Raw genomic sequence first — 15,070 nt, 5'->3', positions numbered from 1 at the left:
AAAATGCCATCAATAAAATGCACCTGTGTTCGTTGTCCATAACATACGTCTTCCCACACCATAACCCCACCGCCACCATTGGTCACTCCATCCACAACGTTGATATCAGTAAACCGCTCACCCATACACGCTGTCTGCCATCTTCCCTACACAGTGAAAACCGGGATTCATCCGTGAAGAGAACACCTCTCCAAAGTGCCAGACGAATGTGAGCATTTGTCCACTCAAGTCAGTTATGACGACGACGAACTGCAGTTGGGTTGAGACCCCGATGAGGGAGACGAGCATGCAGATGAGCTTCCCTGAGACAGTTTCTGACAGTTTGTGCAGAAATTCTTTGGTTATGCAAACCGATTGTTGCAGCAGCTGTCCGAATGGCTGGTCTCAGATGATCTTGGAGGTGAAGATGCTGGATGTGGAGGTCCTGGGCTGGTGTGGTTACACATGGTCTACGGTTGTGAGGCCGGTTGGATGTACTGCCAAATTCTCTGAAACGCCTTTGGAGACGGCTATGGTAGAGAAATTAACATTCAATTCATGGGCAACAGCTCTGGTGGACATTCCTGCAGTCAGCATGCCAATTGCACACTCCCTCAAAACATGCGACATCTGTGGCATTGTGCTGTGTGATAAAACTGCACATTTTATTAGTGGCAGAGCCCGTCTACGGAGAGCCTGTCCACTCCCTATTAAGCCCTATTGTACCGAATTTTGGTTGTAGTACCACCAGAGTTCCACTGGGGGCGCTCGCCATGAGTGCAAAATGAATGGGAGTCAATGGGGCTAGACGGCTAAATTTGTCTCTTTCACCCGATTGCCGTTGAGAAATCTCAGATGTGATTGTAGATTTTGCAAGTTCAACATGGGTTTTAGGTCGAAAGTTGAATGAACGAGTACTTATGTCGTTTTGAGTTGTTGTTGCCCATAACACGCTAGCATTCTGCTAATGACGTCAGCATTCTGACGTCATTGACATTTTGAAAGACTTTTTTAAATCAAATAAGTGACTCTAAAAAATCTAACACCCAGCAATGTGTAATTTCTTTGCATCTCCTTTCGAATACAACATTCAAATTACTAGACAAAAAATTATATCCTGAGAAAAGTGGATTTTGAGGGGTATACCGCCATTGACCTCCATTCATTCTGCACTCGTCCTGTGAGCGCCCTCATATGGAATCAGAGTGGAACTGCAACCAGTTCAGAAGCCGGAAGTGTAGTGAGAGTGAAACTTCTCGCCATATTAGACATTCTCTGTTAGTGGCCTTTTACTGTGGCCAGCCTAAGGCACACCTGTGCAATAATCATGCTGTCTAATCAGCATCTTGATATGCCACACCTGTGAGGTCGATGGATTATCTCGGCAAAGGAGAAGTGCTCACTAACACAGATTTAGAAAGATTTGTGAACAATATTTGAGAGCCTTTTGTGTACATAGAAAAAGTCTTAGATCTTTCTAAGTTCAGTTCATGAGTTCAGCTCATGAAAAATGGGGGCAAAAACAAAAAATGTTGCGTTTATCATTTTGTTCAGTGTAAATACCAGAATAGATACATTGGTTTTAAGAAAACTATGATTTACGACTCATTATATAAGAGGGGTTGTAAATCCACCCCCTTCAAACTAAATACATAATTAGATTTTAAAAGAATAAATTAATAAAAATGACATTAAAATTCATTTAACAGTACTATAGTGAGTAGAAAAAAAGTAAATCAAAAGAAACTAAATATTTTACAAATAGCATGTTAAGTTGGTGTATAGTACACCAAATAAAATTGGCCTAAATTGGGTCTTTTAACATGAAAATGTATAGCTGCCTTTTACATTTTAGGATTGCAGTCCCTCGCTTTAGGATGATCATATTTGGGGGTCCGTGGCAAGATTGAAACCCCCTGAACTAGATTATATAAAGAAGCAGCAAATATGACAATGAGAAATTGACGTGTTTTAATATGTTGCCAGAATATTCTCATGATGGTGTAAAAAAATTAAATAAAGCTGTTCATCATACAAAATGATAGAATGGCTGTATCTAGATAGGCTAGCTAGAGGCTACTTCATAACAAGGATGAGTTGAGCAGTTTTATCCTTATATAACGTTACATACGCCACACATGGGGTTCCAACCTTAGATTAGTCAGCACGGGTTTATAAACTCGGATAACATTGATGCAGATATACCAATTGTGAAGTCGATCAAATTCGCTCTTTGCAAATGCAACGTAAAATAATCTGCACTTTTAAAAGCAGCCGAATTACTGCCAAGCACTTTTATCCTTCCGCGCGGCGTCGCCCCTCCCCCTCCGCGCAGTCGCGAGCGTGAAGGGACGTCGCCATATTGTTAGGGATCTTATTGTTTTTTTATACTTGAAAAATAATAGTTTTGAAGATAATCTGGCACTTTAGTTTGTGAATTTATATAGATCCAGCAGTGCTAACGGATTTCTTTCATATCACCTGACGGACAAATTATCAACGTCGTTGGCGTAACTTCTGCCTAAAGATGTCTGGCGGTGTAATTCGAGGGCCTGCAGGGAACAACGACTGTCGGATTTACGTGGGTAATTTACCCCCCGATATCCGCACCAAGGACGTAGAGGATGTGTTTTATAAATACGGAGCCATTCGGGATATCGATCTTAAAAACAGAAGAGGAGGTCCCCCGTTTGCATTCGTGGAGTTCGAGGACCCGAGGTAACGTTAACGTTAAACACGCAAACCCAGCTTGCCCTGCATCTGCATATTTATGAATTTGGCAACAACAATACAAGACGATGCTGTCTCTTAACACATCATATGCTTTAAATTCGTGTTTATACGCAAACACTAGTCCTCTAAATTAAGGACTCGTATAAAGCACGCGAACTTGTCAGTCAGGTCATAACACGGGAAGTAACGTATATGGATGGAGGGAGGGTTAAATAATGTATCTATATCAGCTGAACCAGAATTCTGAGAGGTATGCAAAACTCTCAAGTATTCAGTGTACTTAGAAGTGCTCTGTAGAAATGCTCAGAATTTTGCCTGAAATACCATTTCCAAATGTGTCAACTGTCAACATGTTTTGATCCTGTGAGTATTTCTGCGCATGCGCAAACGATCTTCTTGCGTGAGAACCATGAGGATTATTTGTGCATATTTTTCTATCCACTGATGAATTTCTCTTATGTCTGCAGAGATGCAGAGGATGCTGTATATGGACGAGATGGCTATGACTATGACGGCTATCGTCTTCGAGTGGAGTTCCCAAGAAGTGGCAGGGGAGGTGGAAGAGGTGGAGGTGGTGGTGGTGGTGGTGGTGGAGTTGGAGCTCCCAGAGGCAGATATGGCCCTCCATCCAGGCGTTCGGAGTACAGGGTCATAGTGTCAGGTGAGGGAATGGGCAGTACATCTTTGTCATGTGACATAGGGTGCTTTCACACTTGGTTCGATCGCTTGGTCCGAACTTGAGTTTGATTGCTCGCACCCTCTGGACTTCACACAGGGCTCCAGACTGCGAATAAATGATCACATTTTGTGACCTTTTTTCCTAGCGGTGAAACTAAATTTTGTTAGAGTTCACACTAGCATTGACCAACTGATAAGAGCTGCCTTTTATGTTGCATACGAGAAGCACAAAACGACAATCAGAACAAAAGCGTTTGAGCTGCGCAGCGTGGACCTAGACAGCGCATCGCAAACTCAGAGCCGGTTTACTCACGGGCCGATCTCGATCACGCGACACCGTTACTACACAGCGCTGGCAGATCCAGTGAGAAATCGTTTGAATTCGCTGCAGAATTAATAACATCGCAGCGAGATCTAATTCGGCGCAGAAACAACGCTGATGTGGAAAAAACCTTTTTCATAATGTGTCATATTTGCCAGGGGTGCCATTAATTCTGACCACAACTTTATGTACTGCAAATGTTATAAAGAACGCTCAAGGTGAGCAGAAATTAGATATACAATCTCTTTGCTTGAAGTGCGTCAGTGCCGCTTGTCAGGAAAGTGAGTGAGAGAACACACAGGTTTATGAAATCATACGTCATCGATAGCGGTTTACTTCCACGGTTTAGTACGATTTGATCTGGTATAGTTCATAAAACAGTGCCAGTGTTCAATTGAAATATTGGCAAGATTGTTTCTCATGTTTGGCCTTGACTTTTATTTTGACAGCCCAGATTTATGTGAGCTCCCATTCTCCATCTTCATTAGTTTATCAGTTCTGTGTAATAACTGAAAGACAAATATTTTTTCATATACTGTGAGAATTTTAAACAAATTTTTGAAAAATGTAATGCCGTGAACCTCACGAACCTCTGTGAATCCCGCTGATAGATCTTCTTGTGTGCATAGCCTGTATAAAATGTGTGTACTCTGTGCGTGTCGGTCTGTTTGTGTGGAGGATTCAAGCCGTGTGAATTGGATGCACAGGAGAGTTCGGCTGTCACTGGAGATGCAAGAGCAAGCGACTTTAAATCTTTGATTTGAAACTATGCTGTACTACATCTAGTTTTCTGCTATATTTACTGTGTACTGTATTTAAAATTACTTTCACCTGATCTTTGAGAATATACAATTCCCAGTGCACACGACTAATTCCATTACCGTTTTAAATGAAAATTTTGCAACCTGAGGGAAAATTCAATGATTTTGTTTTCCGCTGCAGATATACACTTTACAAAATATGTTAATTTCAAGATGTAACATTAACTTGACAGTAATTTAAATGTAGCCTTTGTGAAAAATTAAAATACAAAGCAAAACAATAACAAAAAAATTTAAACAACTAGTATAGTCGACTAGCAGCAGCAGTATCGTAACAAGTCGGCTAGTCTGGCACATCCCTAGTGCACACCAGATTACTGCACTTTTGGTTACAGTGTTTACAAGGGCTGGGTTTCGACACGCATTCCACAATTTGATTTCGAATTTTGATTTTGGATATATATCAGGTACAGTACATAGTAAATCTTCTCAAGGGAAAAAAATCTCTAATGTTGTAAACTATACAGTCAGTTGATACTTCATTACTAGAATATTGAAGGTTCAAATTAACTGATTTGTATGCAAACACTTAAATTACACACAAGGAAGTTTTTTATAATAATAAAGTTATAATACTTACATAATTATGTTTCTACTCCAATTCGTCTTTTGAAATTTAAACATTTAAATGGTGGCTGTGACATGATACAGATTTCGGTAAGTTGTACTGTATCTTTCAACATTTCAACAACCTTCTGATGTTCATTCATGTTTGTTTCGTGCTGTAACTAGTAGTAAAGCTGAAGAGATGATCAGTTCACGTGCGCTCCACGCTGCCGCTTCGCTTGAACTGAGGCGCTACAGCATGACGCCACATTAAAGAGCGCCAAAACGGTATTTATTGTTTGAATTTCATAATAAAATGGACCAAATGTGAACACTGTGACTTTGTTTCATATCAAAAGTAACAGCATAAAGCGTATTGCGATTTATTGGATGGGAGACGTGCTACAATGTTTTATTCATTCATCAACTGAAAACAGCATAGACTAAAAGATCGATTCTTGGGATTTAAGAAATCTTGGGAATTTTTTTTTTTTTTTTACAGATTTTCAAATTATTTATTTGTAATGATTTTTATGAAATATTATGTAAAATTAATATAAATGTAGTTTCAGAAATTGCTACTATCTTTAAATGAAATAGTGCAAAATAATAAAGAAGCGATATAAAGCTGATATAGACCTATAAGAATTGGGCAAAAATCCATTTCAGTTGACCACTAAACAGCATTCACATCCAAAAAGAACTGAACGGTGCAGTCAAACAAACCCAGGTGCACAGGAACAATCATTTCCTGTCCTACTTCCTCAAACTGGTTTATTCTAAACGATTCCCTTTCATTACTGAAGGCAGTTACTTGCGTTATGATTCCTGTGCTGTTCATAAAAAGAAAGATCTACTTATTTAATGGTTACGATTGTCTTTTTTTTCCCCAGGACTTCCTCCAAGTGGCAGCTGGCAGGACCTGAAGGATCACATGCGTGAAGCAGGTGATGTATGTTATGCTGACGTTTTCCGAGATGGCACCGGCGTTGTGGAGTTTGTGCGCAAAGAAGACATGACCTACGCCGTTCGAAAGCTGGATAACACTAAGTTCCGGTCACATGAGGTAGGTGTGAGTTTGTAAACATAGACCGCCATTGGAAAGGACAGGACAGGACAGGACAGGGCATAGCTTAAGGATTTGGGAACATCAAGGTAAGCTTGATGTCAGAGACCCATGATGGAGCCACATGGACTAGGAGGATCCATGGAATGGATCTTTTGAATGTAAGTGATTTTGTCAGTGGCCACATATAGAAGGAACTGTAATTTGATGTTGCGCTAAATCTGAAAAAAACAAAAAACGAATCTATCTTAGATTGAGCCATGAATTAGGAGTAACCTAACATCTGGTAGTTCGTCTTTAGAAAGTGTTGCGTTATGTGTTTCTCAGGGGGAGACGGCTTACATCCGTGTAAAGGTGGATGGCCCGCGCAGCCCCAGTTATGGGCGCTCGCGCTCACGCAGCCGCAGCAGGAGTCGCAGCAGGAGCAACAGCCGCAGTCGCAGCTACTCTCCACGCCGCAGCCGAGGATCACCACGTTACTCGCCCCGCCACAGCCGCTCCCGTTCCCGCACCTAAACATCCACATTCCAGCTAGTTGGCTGGCCACTATCATATACACCCTGTGTCGCCCCTCTATTGGACCCACTGTTGTACTTCATTGCTCTCTTGACTTGTTTCGTCTCTCCATTTCCCCCAGTTTGCTATCTCTCATCTTTGGTTTGTTAGCTTTTTGTTTGTTTGTTATTTTATTTTTTTTATTACTTGACTGTCATTTTGCTAATGACAGCTACATGTAGCTAAGTGGATGTTCCCCTTTCTCTCCTTTCCTCCCCTGTCAATCTTTTTTTTGTTGTTGTCGTCTCCTATCCCATGACCCCGTTGTTTGTTTGTCTTGCATTCCCATTTTAACTGGATCTTCATACTCATCCCTTGTACTTAATTTGACACAAGGGAAATGTTGAAATGCTTTAAATAGTTGTATTTGGGATGGATTAATTGCTGCTGTTTTATTTTGTTAACAATGCTTCATTGTTGGCTTTTTCTGGGGTGGGAGTATTTTGTTGGAAAACTGTTCTACTCTTACCTTTTCATGTCTTTCTATAGACAACAGAAGAGCAGGATTAAAGAAAGCTTTGGAATAAAGGATTTTGAAGCACAGTTCATTCATATTAGGATATTTGGAGGAGGAGGAGCAGGCATTTCATTTAAGGAGGCAATGGTATGACGGCAAGCGGCTTTAGTCACCTTCAAAAAGGCAGTTGTTGTTTTTCAACAGACTTCCAGTACCCTGGATTGTCTTAGTCCAGTAACACATTAGTTTTGCTTTGCCATTCTTCCTCTTTTCACGACACTCCCCTTCCCCATTTAATTTACCTTTTCTTACTGGTCATTGCTGCTAAGCATGCATGTGTACTGTCTGGATGTTGCAATGCTTGTGCGTACATTAAGACAGCATTGTTTTTGTTTTTTTTGGGTGTTTCGTTTTTAAATCCAAAAACATTTTTGCCTGTTGTCCAAAATGTACTGGGATTTGGCCACTATTGATCTCCTATGTAGACTTATCACTAGACAAGATAAAGGCTTGCCATGTGCAGTTGTTCTCATGTAAATTGTGTATTTGTCAGAGAAAGTGTCTGTTTTAGGTTAGTTTTGCTCGTTTTTTCAATGAAATAAGCACAATTTAATGTGTTTAGGAGGTGCTTTAAATTTCTTCCGGAGCATATCATAGTCTGGTGTCCTTTTTTTGTAATTTAAACACAAAAAAACGAAAAAAAAATAAAATAAAATACCGCTCCTATGATAAATTTATAGAAGCTTTAAATGATAGAAGCTCTTTATTTAGCTGTGATTCTAACTTGTTACCTCCCTCTTTTTGATTTTGCTGGTATTTAAAGGTTTGGATTGGAGGAGGGGCTCACTGTGTCCCGATCCTTGGAGCCGGATCATTGGATCAGTTCAGGATCAGGAGCAGAATTAGGCTTAGGATAAGGATGGATACATACATGGAGCGGGATCAATTTACCGGGAGCGGGAACCATAGGAGAGGATCCCAACCCCAGCCCCGCATTCCCCCCACCAAACCACAGTTAAAGGATACTTGACGTCGTAATTGGCTTCTCTAGAACCAAATTAATTTTTTTCTTTTTCCGTGGAGCCCAAATGATGCGCGCGCAGAAGGGATCCAGGTGCCTCTTTTGTTTTTGTGAGATGAGTTTTTCGGTATAAACAGGAGCAGAGCAAGGAACCAGAAGGCTGGATCAGTTTGGATGGAATCGGCATGAGGAGCGTGGTAAATAGAGGGGAATTAGTGGGAGGGTGGGATAATAGGCACTTTTTGAGGGGGATGCTGTAGTTTATTTAGGGTTTCAAAAAATTACTTTTCAAATAACATTTGTTGGCATTTGCTGTGTTGGCAGTGGTGTTTCTTTGCCCCCACTATTGACTACTTTATATTTCTAAATTGAAGTGTTTTTTTCTCTCTCTTTAACCCCTTCTTTAAATAAAGATTGAATGTTCAATTAAAGTGTTTTGTTCTCTGCTTCATTTTTTTCTAGAAATCAGTAACTCTGATACAATGTAGTATCATTGTAGTATTTAGTGTCTATGAAATGCCTGACACACTAGATTGAGGTCATTTATACAGATGTAAAGTTACTTTTTTGTCAATAAATTTGATAAATCAAATTCTATTCATATGTGTAGTGGACCAATAAGGGTTTTTCAGTGGTAGTACTAAGCTAAAGAGCAACACGACAGCCGATATATATATCGGTACATCCAAGTAGTGCCACGTTAAAAAGCAACATTTTTGAAATTTGTCTTCCCATGTAGCAGTAGAATATGTGAACTCATAGATGAAATGATGAAATTGTCCTTGGTTAATTTCAAAAGTGAACAGTCTACACAATATTTAAGGTAGTGAATGTCACCTAAGTAACCACTAAGTTACATACAAACTTGACCTCATATAGTGTGGTAAGTAAATTCAGTAATAATACCTCACAGGAATCAATACCTTTGGCCCGAGGATGTGGGAGCCCTGGTGCATTGTGGGATGAAATAAAATGCGGGCAGTGAGAAGCTAGTGGAAAACGCTCGTAACACGCGGGGAGAGGCTCTACGCGAGCCAATCAGAGAGCCGGTGCAGTGCGGTGGGCGGGGTCACCTCGGGTTTAGTGACGCCAAGTTGGATATGAGTTACGAGCACAGCCGCATGGGTAGAGTTACTTACGACTGACATAGTGGTTAGTGAAGTCAAGCGTGAACGCAGCGGCTCAAAAAAAGCCTGAGCTAAACAGTATTCCAGTGTAAAAGCATCAAAAGAGGGTGAGCAGTGTGGATTTATTTACTATGCATGCATCCGACGTGTTGACCATGTAGCTTGTGAGAAAAATGATGTATTCAAACATCTAGATGCATGTGGGGAAGTTTAGTAATTAGTACTGTATTCAGATGAAGCATCATGGACGCAGCACGAGCCGCTACCTGTACTTTGCAGCAATTCTATTAGACGTTCGCATTTAAAATGATTATTATTATTGTTGGATGCGGAGTTCATAGACGCTTTTGAGAGGAAATATTCTACGCAGATTGTTTTTATCGAGAATAATTAGGGCGGTGGCGTGAAATGAAAGTTACAAGTGCTCGGCGTCTGGAGAAAAATATTACGTAATTCTGCCAATCATATGAGAGCAGATGCTGAGGAAACATCACCACCGTATGGCTTTAATGGACTCATCTGTGGGCACCAGAGTCCAGCCAAAGCCTGTTTTATGGCAGCACTTAGGTGAAAGTTACTCCAATTTGCCGTGAAAAAACATTGCAACAAATATAACAAAACATCAGCCTTCTGTGATTCCCTCTACATGACCTTATCAAAGGCAGACACCTGTGCTGTGTGAATTATTAATTGTGCTTTGCAGCATAATTTACTCCCACTTTCATTCTGCCCAATGAAATTTAATTCTTAACTCATGCGTCTTGTTACTTATGCAACTGCTTGGGGCATTCAGCCTTTGTGCATTATTGTTTTAATAGGCCGATAATCGGTTCGGCCGATATTTTTACAGATAATTCACACTATTCTACTTTGGTTATCAGATCTGCCTAAAAGTAGCAAGTCTTATTACAAGTGAGGTTTTTTTTTTTTTTTTTTTACAAACAAGCAGAAATCAAACAAATTTTTAAATTATACATATATCAGTTACTTGTGACTCAAATGGGCAGATTTTTTTTCCGAACATGCCTCCCATGTGCCATTGGCCAATCAAACAAATAGTCCCGCCCCAAAGGCCCAAACTTATGTGATTGGTGAGTCACTTTTGACAGTAACACAATGTTTAAACTGTTGAGGGAAATTAACCTACAAATAGATTTGAGGGTCCGTTTACACGGCAACGATGTGCTAAAAACGGAAACGTTTTTCCTTTGCTTTTTTTCCGCGTACAGGCGACAATGTTGTCAAAACTATCCCGTTCACAAAGATCTGCGGAAACGGACACTGTATTCTGCCTGGCCAGTAGTGGGCGATGTCACTTTGTAAAGAAACAATATGCGCCTATTGAATGAACATATAATGTGCATGCGCTTGACATCGCTTTCACAAATTCGTGTTTTTCGTTGTTTACGGGGGACGATACGGGGGACGATACCTGTGTTGTTTTCAAAAACGTGCACTTTGCAAACCTGTTTTCAAAAGTTTGCGTTTTTATGCCCCCAAAACGCTGTTGTTGCGTAAATGAGTGGCCAAAACGCATAAGTTTTTGTTTTTTAGTAGAAAAACGGTGTCGTGTAAACGGCTGTTAAGATTTATCTGAATACTATACAGGGATAGGAGAAAATTTAATTACGCACTTCAGCTATGATTATTATTATACAAATACTAATGTACAAATTGGTTTTGTTTTTTTGTTATTGTCTAAAAAGCAGAAATGAAACTAATATTTAAATTCTACTTATAGGTTACTGGCCACATTTTTTTCAAACACGCCCCCATGTGCCATTGGCCAGTTAAACAAATAGTCCCACCCTAAACTTATGCGATTGGTTGAGCCAGTTTTATTTAGACTTTTTTTAGATTTATCTGCATGCTAAGCAGGTATTGGAGAATGTTAAATTGCACACTTTAGCTTCATGAGTCAAAAACAATATCGGTCAGTCGCTAATTCTAAATGCCAGTTTACTGAATGCAAATGATTTGAAAGGTCTCTGATGTAACTGACCTCTCTGTTGCATATGCATTAGGCCTTGGTTTATTTTATTTTCAGTAAATCGAGCTGGATACAGATCTGTGCTTTCTCATACGTCCTTCTCACTGAATGGATTTCATCAACCTCCACCCTCTCCTGGGCCCAACACTGAGTGCCTGAGAGTCTTTTGTAGAGGGAGCTGATTGAGGTGGCCTCCTTTTTGTCAAATCATGACTGCACGTTTTCATTTTTAGTAGATGCACTAGTTCCTTTATAAGCGGATTGGAAAGATGGATGACTCCGTAAACTCAGACAGGTCCCAGAGGTAGACCGTTTACATCGGTATTTGCCATTAAAAGAACTGGCAAGCAATTATAGCAATTATATTCAGGCCCATTTCTATTTATTTGTAAGTGAAGGCCTTGTGCGAAATATTTCAAATTTTTCAAGTTGCTGTCATGGCCAAGAATAACAGCAGAGCTTTTGATGCAAGCGAACGTTATGAGCTTTAACAATAATCATCTTTATTTATTTTTTCAGTTTGTCTACACAGGTAATCAAGTTTGTCCTTGTAAACATAAAAAAACAAAAGTAATTTTCTGATATTAAAATACTTTCTCATCACAACTTAATAGGCAGTCAACTATAATAAAATTAAACTGTCAGATATTATCCTTGTATTGTATTTTATCCTTATTTTGTAATCATTATTAGCACAAGTTGTAATTGCGTTTGTGTGTCTTATTAACTGAATACATGACGTTAACTAAGAGCATAACATGTATTATTATTGCTGTATATTACTGCCTTATGAACATTTATTATACACTCATCTCTGGTTGATGACAGAATACTTCCTAATTGTAAGATTTGAAACAAGCATATTCTGTATGCTGCTTTGAATCTATATGTATTGTTTAATAAACTTAAACAATAAGTAAGCCTTTGGTTGGTTATGACAGCATTATGTTCAACCAAAAATCTAAATTGTCGTATTTACTGTATGAGTTTCTTTCTTCTATTGAACATAAAATAAGACATTTTGAAGAATATTGGTAATCAAACAGTTGAAGGTAGACATTGACCTTCATTGTAGGAAAAAAATACTATTGAAGTCAATGGCTACCGTCAACTGTCTGGTTACCAACATACTTCAAAATGTCTTCTTTTGTGTTCAATAGAAGAAAGAAACTCGTACAGGTTTGGAACAACACGAGGGAGAGTAAATTACGACACATTTTTAATTTTTTGGTGAACTAGCCCTTTAAGATTTGTTGACATCCTGAAACCACAGCATTGGCTAAACCAGTTGAGGGGCCCCCCCCCCCCCCCCCCATTCTGTTTGATGATGGTAGTGGCACTGTTAAACGAGAAAGCTTTTGATTTAAAAGGCTAACTCAGCTTGATGGTCCAGGTTCTTCCTTGTTCTTCTGACTTTATAAGAGATGGTCAGTGAATCTCCTTTGCGTTTTCTCTTTCTTCATATTCACAGCCATCATGACTGACAGGAAGGCAGTAATAAAGAACGCTGATATGTCTGAGGACATGCAGCAGGACGCAGTGGATTGTGCCACACAGGCCATGGAGAAGTACAATATTGAGAAAGACATTGCTGCATATATCAAAAAGGTCATCCACAGAACGTTTATGATTGACACCTCCACAGACTTCATCAACAATATTTTATCTTTAAGATTTCGTTTCCTACTCTGTCTTGCTTCTTAGAAATATTCAGTAAAGCAGGGCTCAGTTATTGTTTGGTCTCAAATTATTTGTATACATCAACATAAGTTAAACTAGCTAATGCACTTCAAAACTTTGACGCTAATGTTCAGTTAAATGTTTAAATGCCCCTCACATTAAAATGTATTGTCAAATTAAATTTGAATGACAAGTGTATGTACATTATTAATGATTATTTTAATGGATTTGCAATATAAGCACCATAAAGTATGTAGACATTAATATGGTACTATACTTGTTATAGGTCTGAGCAAGTTTGAAGACCCCTGCGGTCCTTCTAGGGATCAGTGGATCTCAAAATTTTTTACTTGAAGGCCACAACAATATTTGAAAGAGTATAATAGAAAGATGTATATTTGTTATAAAAAATAAGAAAGCCTTGATTTTTAATTGTTTTAGCTTATTTTCATGCTTGTTTTGTCTATCATTTTAAGTAATCTTGGGGCCTGTGATTGAGAACCACTGTTCCAGAATATTCAATTCTGTTGGTCTTACTAAAGTGTACATTACTGTTCTTGCTTTTCAACAGGAGTTTGATAAGAAGTATAATCCAACATGGCATTGTATTGTTGGACGGAACTTTGGCAGTTACGTGACGCATGAAACGAAGCATTTCATCTACTTTTACTTGGGTCAAGTAGCCATTCTACTCTTCAAATCGGGCTGAGAGGATAACTGTCGAAAGTTGGACATCAACTCCAAACCTGGACTGTGACGCACTTATGGCTTGAGCCACACTCAGATTACACACACACACATACACACACACACGCGCTTTCATTCTCTTTCACAAACATGAATTTAGCTATAGAGGCTGTGCATAAATGCATGGACCGTGTATATTTAATTTGTATATGTTGCAATACAGTAACCTTTTTTGCTTTCTGTAGTTGCACGAGATGACGCAACAAGATGACTTTTGTTTGTTTTTTCCAAGTTCGAATTTGTTTTGCACTGAAGTTGTACAAAATGCTTTGACCGCTGCCTTTAAAGTATATTAAAAATTGATATGTCATACATATTTTGGGTAAGAAGTGATTTTTATTTATTTTGTAGATCCAAACACAGGATTGTCTGCATTTGGTTTCAAGTTAATGGCTGTTCCTCCTAACCCCTCAGTTATATGGTGTAAAGTTTACCCAACAGCCTTTTTTTTTTTTGCACCATAATGTAACCTGATCAATTGTCTTTATCTGCCTCCTATGAAGTGCAGCTGAAGAATTGAACAAACTTCACTATCTCAGCAGACAAGGGCACTCATTGCATGCATTTTAGCTGAGGTAGGGAGTATTCAGGCTGTTCAGTTACTAATGAGCAGACCTGTCTGGAAACAAGGGGCCATTAATGGGATACAGTACCTCTCGAATTTCAAGGACACACATTTACTAAAGGCTTTGTTGCTTTTATGCCCCTCTTATGAAAGTATACATTTAAAAATGTCAATGATCGCCCTCGCAATCTCTTTGTCATGACACAAAAGAGTGGCAGTCCCACTCTAAATATTTTATACAGTGATGAGTGAAGTCTTCTGTAGCTTTGCCTATTGAAGATAATGTGCCGTGTTCATGGCCAGACTCCTACCACCTTGTTTGTCACTTCAAATGTAGCCAATCAGAGGAGAGACATGAAGCGTTCAACAATATAAATGACACAGTCACACTCATAAATTGAACAAATTCCTGAGGGAACCCATCTTGGCAGTACCATATTACTATTAAGAACCCTTGTCAGCTTTTGACAAGCTTACTGCTTGTCAGGACATATCAAAGGTGTGTCTTTTAAGTTGCTTTTTCCAACATAGGTGTTTTAAAAAAGTTTGTTTTGGAGTTAAAAGCCATGAACCAAATCAATCAGCTATGAGGTCAATCACATTACAAACTTTGATTCTGAAGAAGTATTTATTTGAAAATCTGACAAGACAAAGGTACATGACTGCATACTTCCCGGGTTCATGAGGGAAAGAACTACAATTCCATGAAGCATTATGACAATAAATATTTTTTTTCACAGTGCTTCATGGGAGAGTGTAGGAGGCGCTAAGGTATTCTTTGGG

General features: G+C 39.2%; 2 protein-coding genes across 4 annotated transcripts; both read left to right on the top strand.

Annotated features, from left to right (window-relative positions):
• Positions 1-2,293: 2,293 nt before the first annotated feature.
• On the top strand, positions 2,294-8,609 carry srsf1b (serine and arginine rich splicing factor 1b). 3 transcript variants are annotated; one of them, XR_014199025.1, is made up of 5 exons: positions 2,294-2,697; positions 3,180-3,373; positions 5,973-6,145; positions 6,473-7,304; positions 7,981-8,609. XR_014199025.1 is itself a non-coding variant. In XM_082142143.1 (4 exons), the coding sequence occupies exons 1-4, from the start codon at positions 2,507-2,509 to the stop codon at positions 6,659-6,661; spliced, it is 747 nt and encodes a 248-aa protein (XP_081998269.1). In that variant the 5' UTR covers positions 2,294-2,506; the 3' UTR covers positions 6,662-8,609. The 3 variants fall into 3 exon arrangements, 2 of the variants coding, with proteins under 2 accessions (XP_081998269.1, XP_081998270.1); XM_082142143.1 differs by having other exon boundaries at positions 6,473-8,609; XM_082142144.1 differs by having other exon boundaries at positions 5,973-6,159; positions 6,415-8,609.
• A 643-nt stretch (positions 8,610-9,252) lies between these two features.
• dynll2b (dynein, light chain, LC8-type 2b) lies at positions 9,253-14,038 on the top strand. Its single transcript, XM_082142146.1, has 3 exons — positions 9,253-9,412; positions 12,767-12,903; positions 13,547-14,038. Exons 2-3 carry the CDS (start codon positions 12,772-12,774, stop codon positions 13,682-13,684), a joined length of 270 nt encoding a protein of 89 aa, XP_081998272.1. The 5' UTR covers positions 9,253-9,412; positions 12,767-12,771; the 3' UTR covers positions 13,685-14,038.
• The last annotated feature ends 1,032 nt before the right edge of the window (positions 14,039-15,070 follow it).

The sequence above is a fragment of the Leuciscus leuciscus genome (assembly GCF_965113295.1).
Source record: "Leuciscus leuciscus genome assembly, chromosome: 16".
Classification (NCBI taxonomy): Eukaryota; Metazoa; Chordata; class Actinopteri; order Cypriniformes; family Leuciscidae; genus Leuciscus; species Leuciscus leuciscus.
This window is presented reverse-complemented; position numbering and strand designations above follow the sequence as displayed.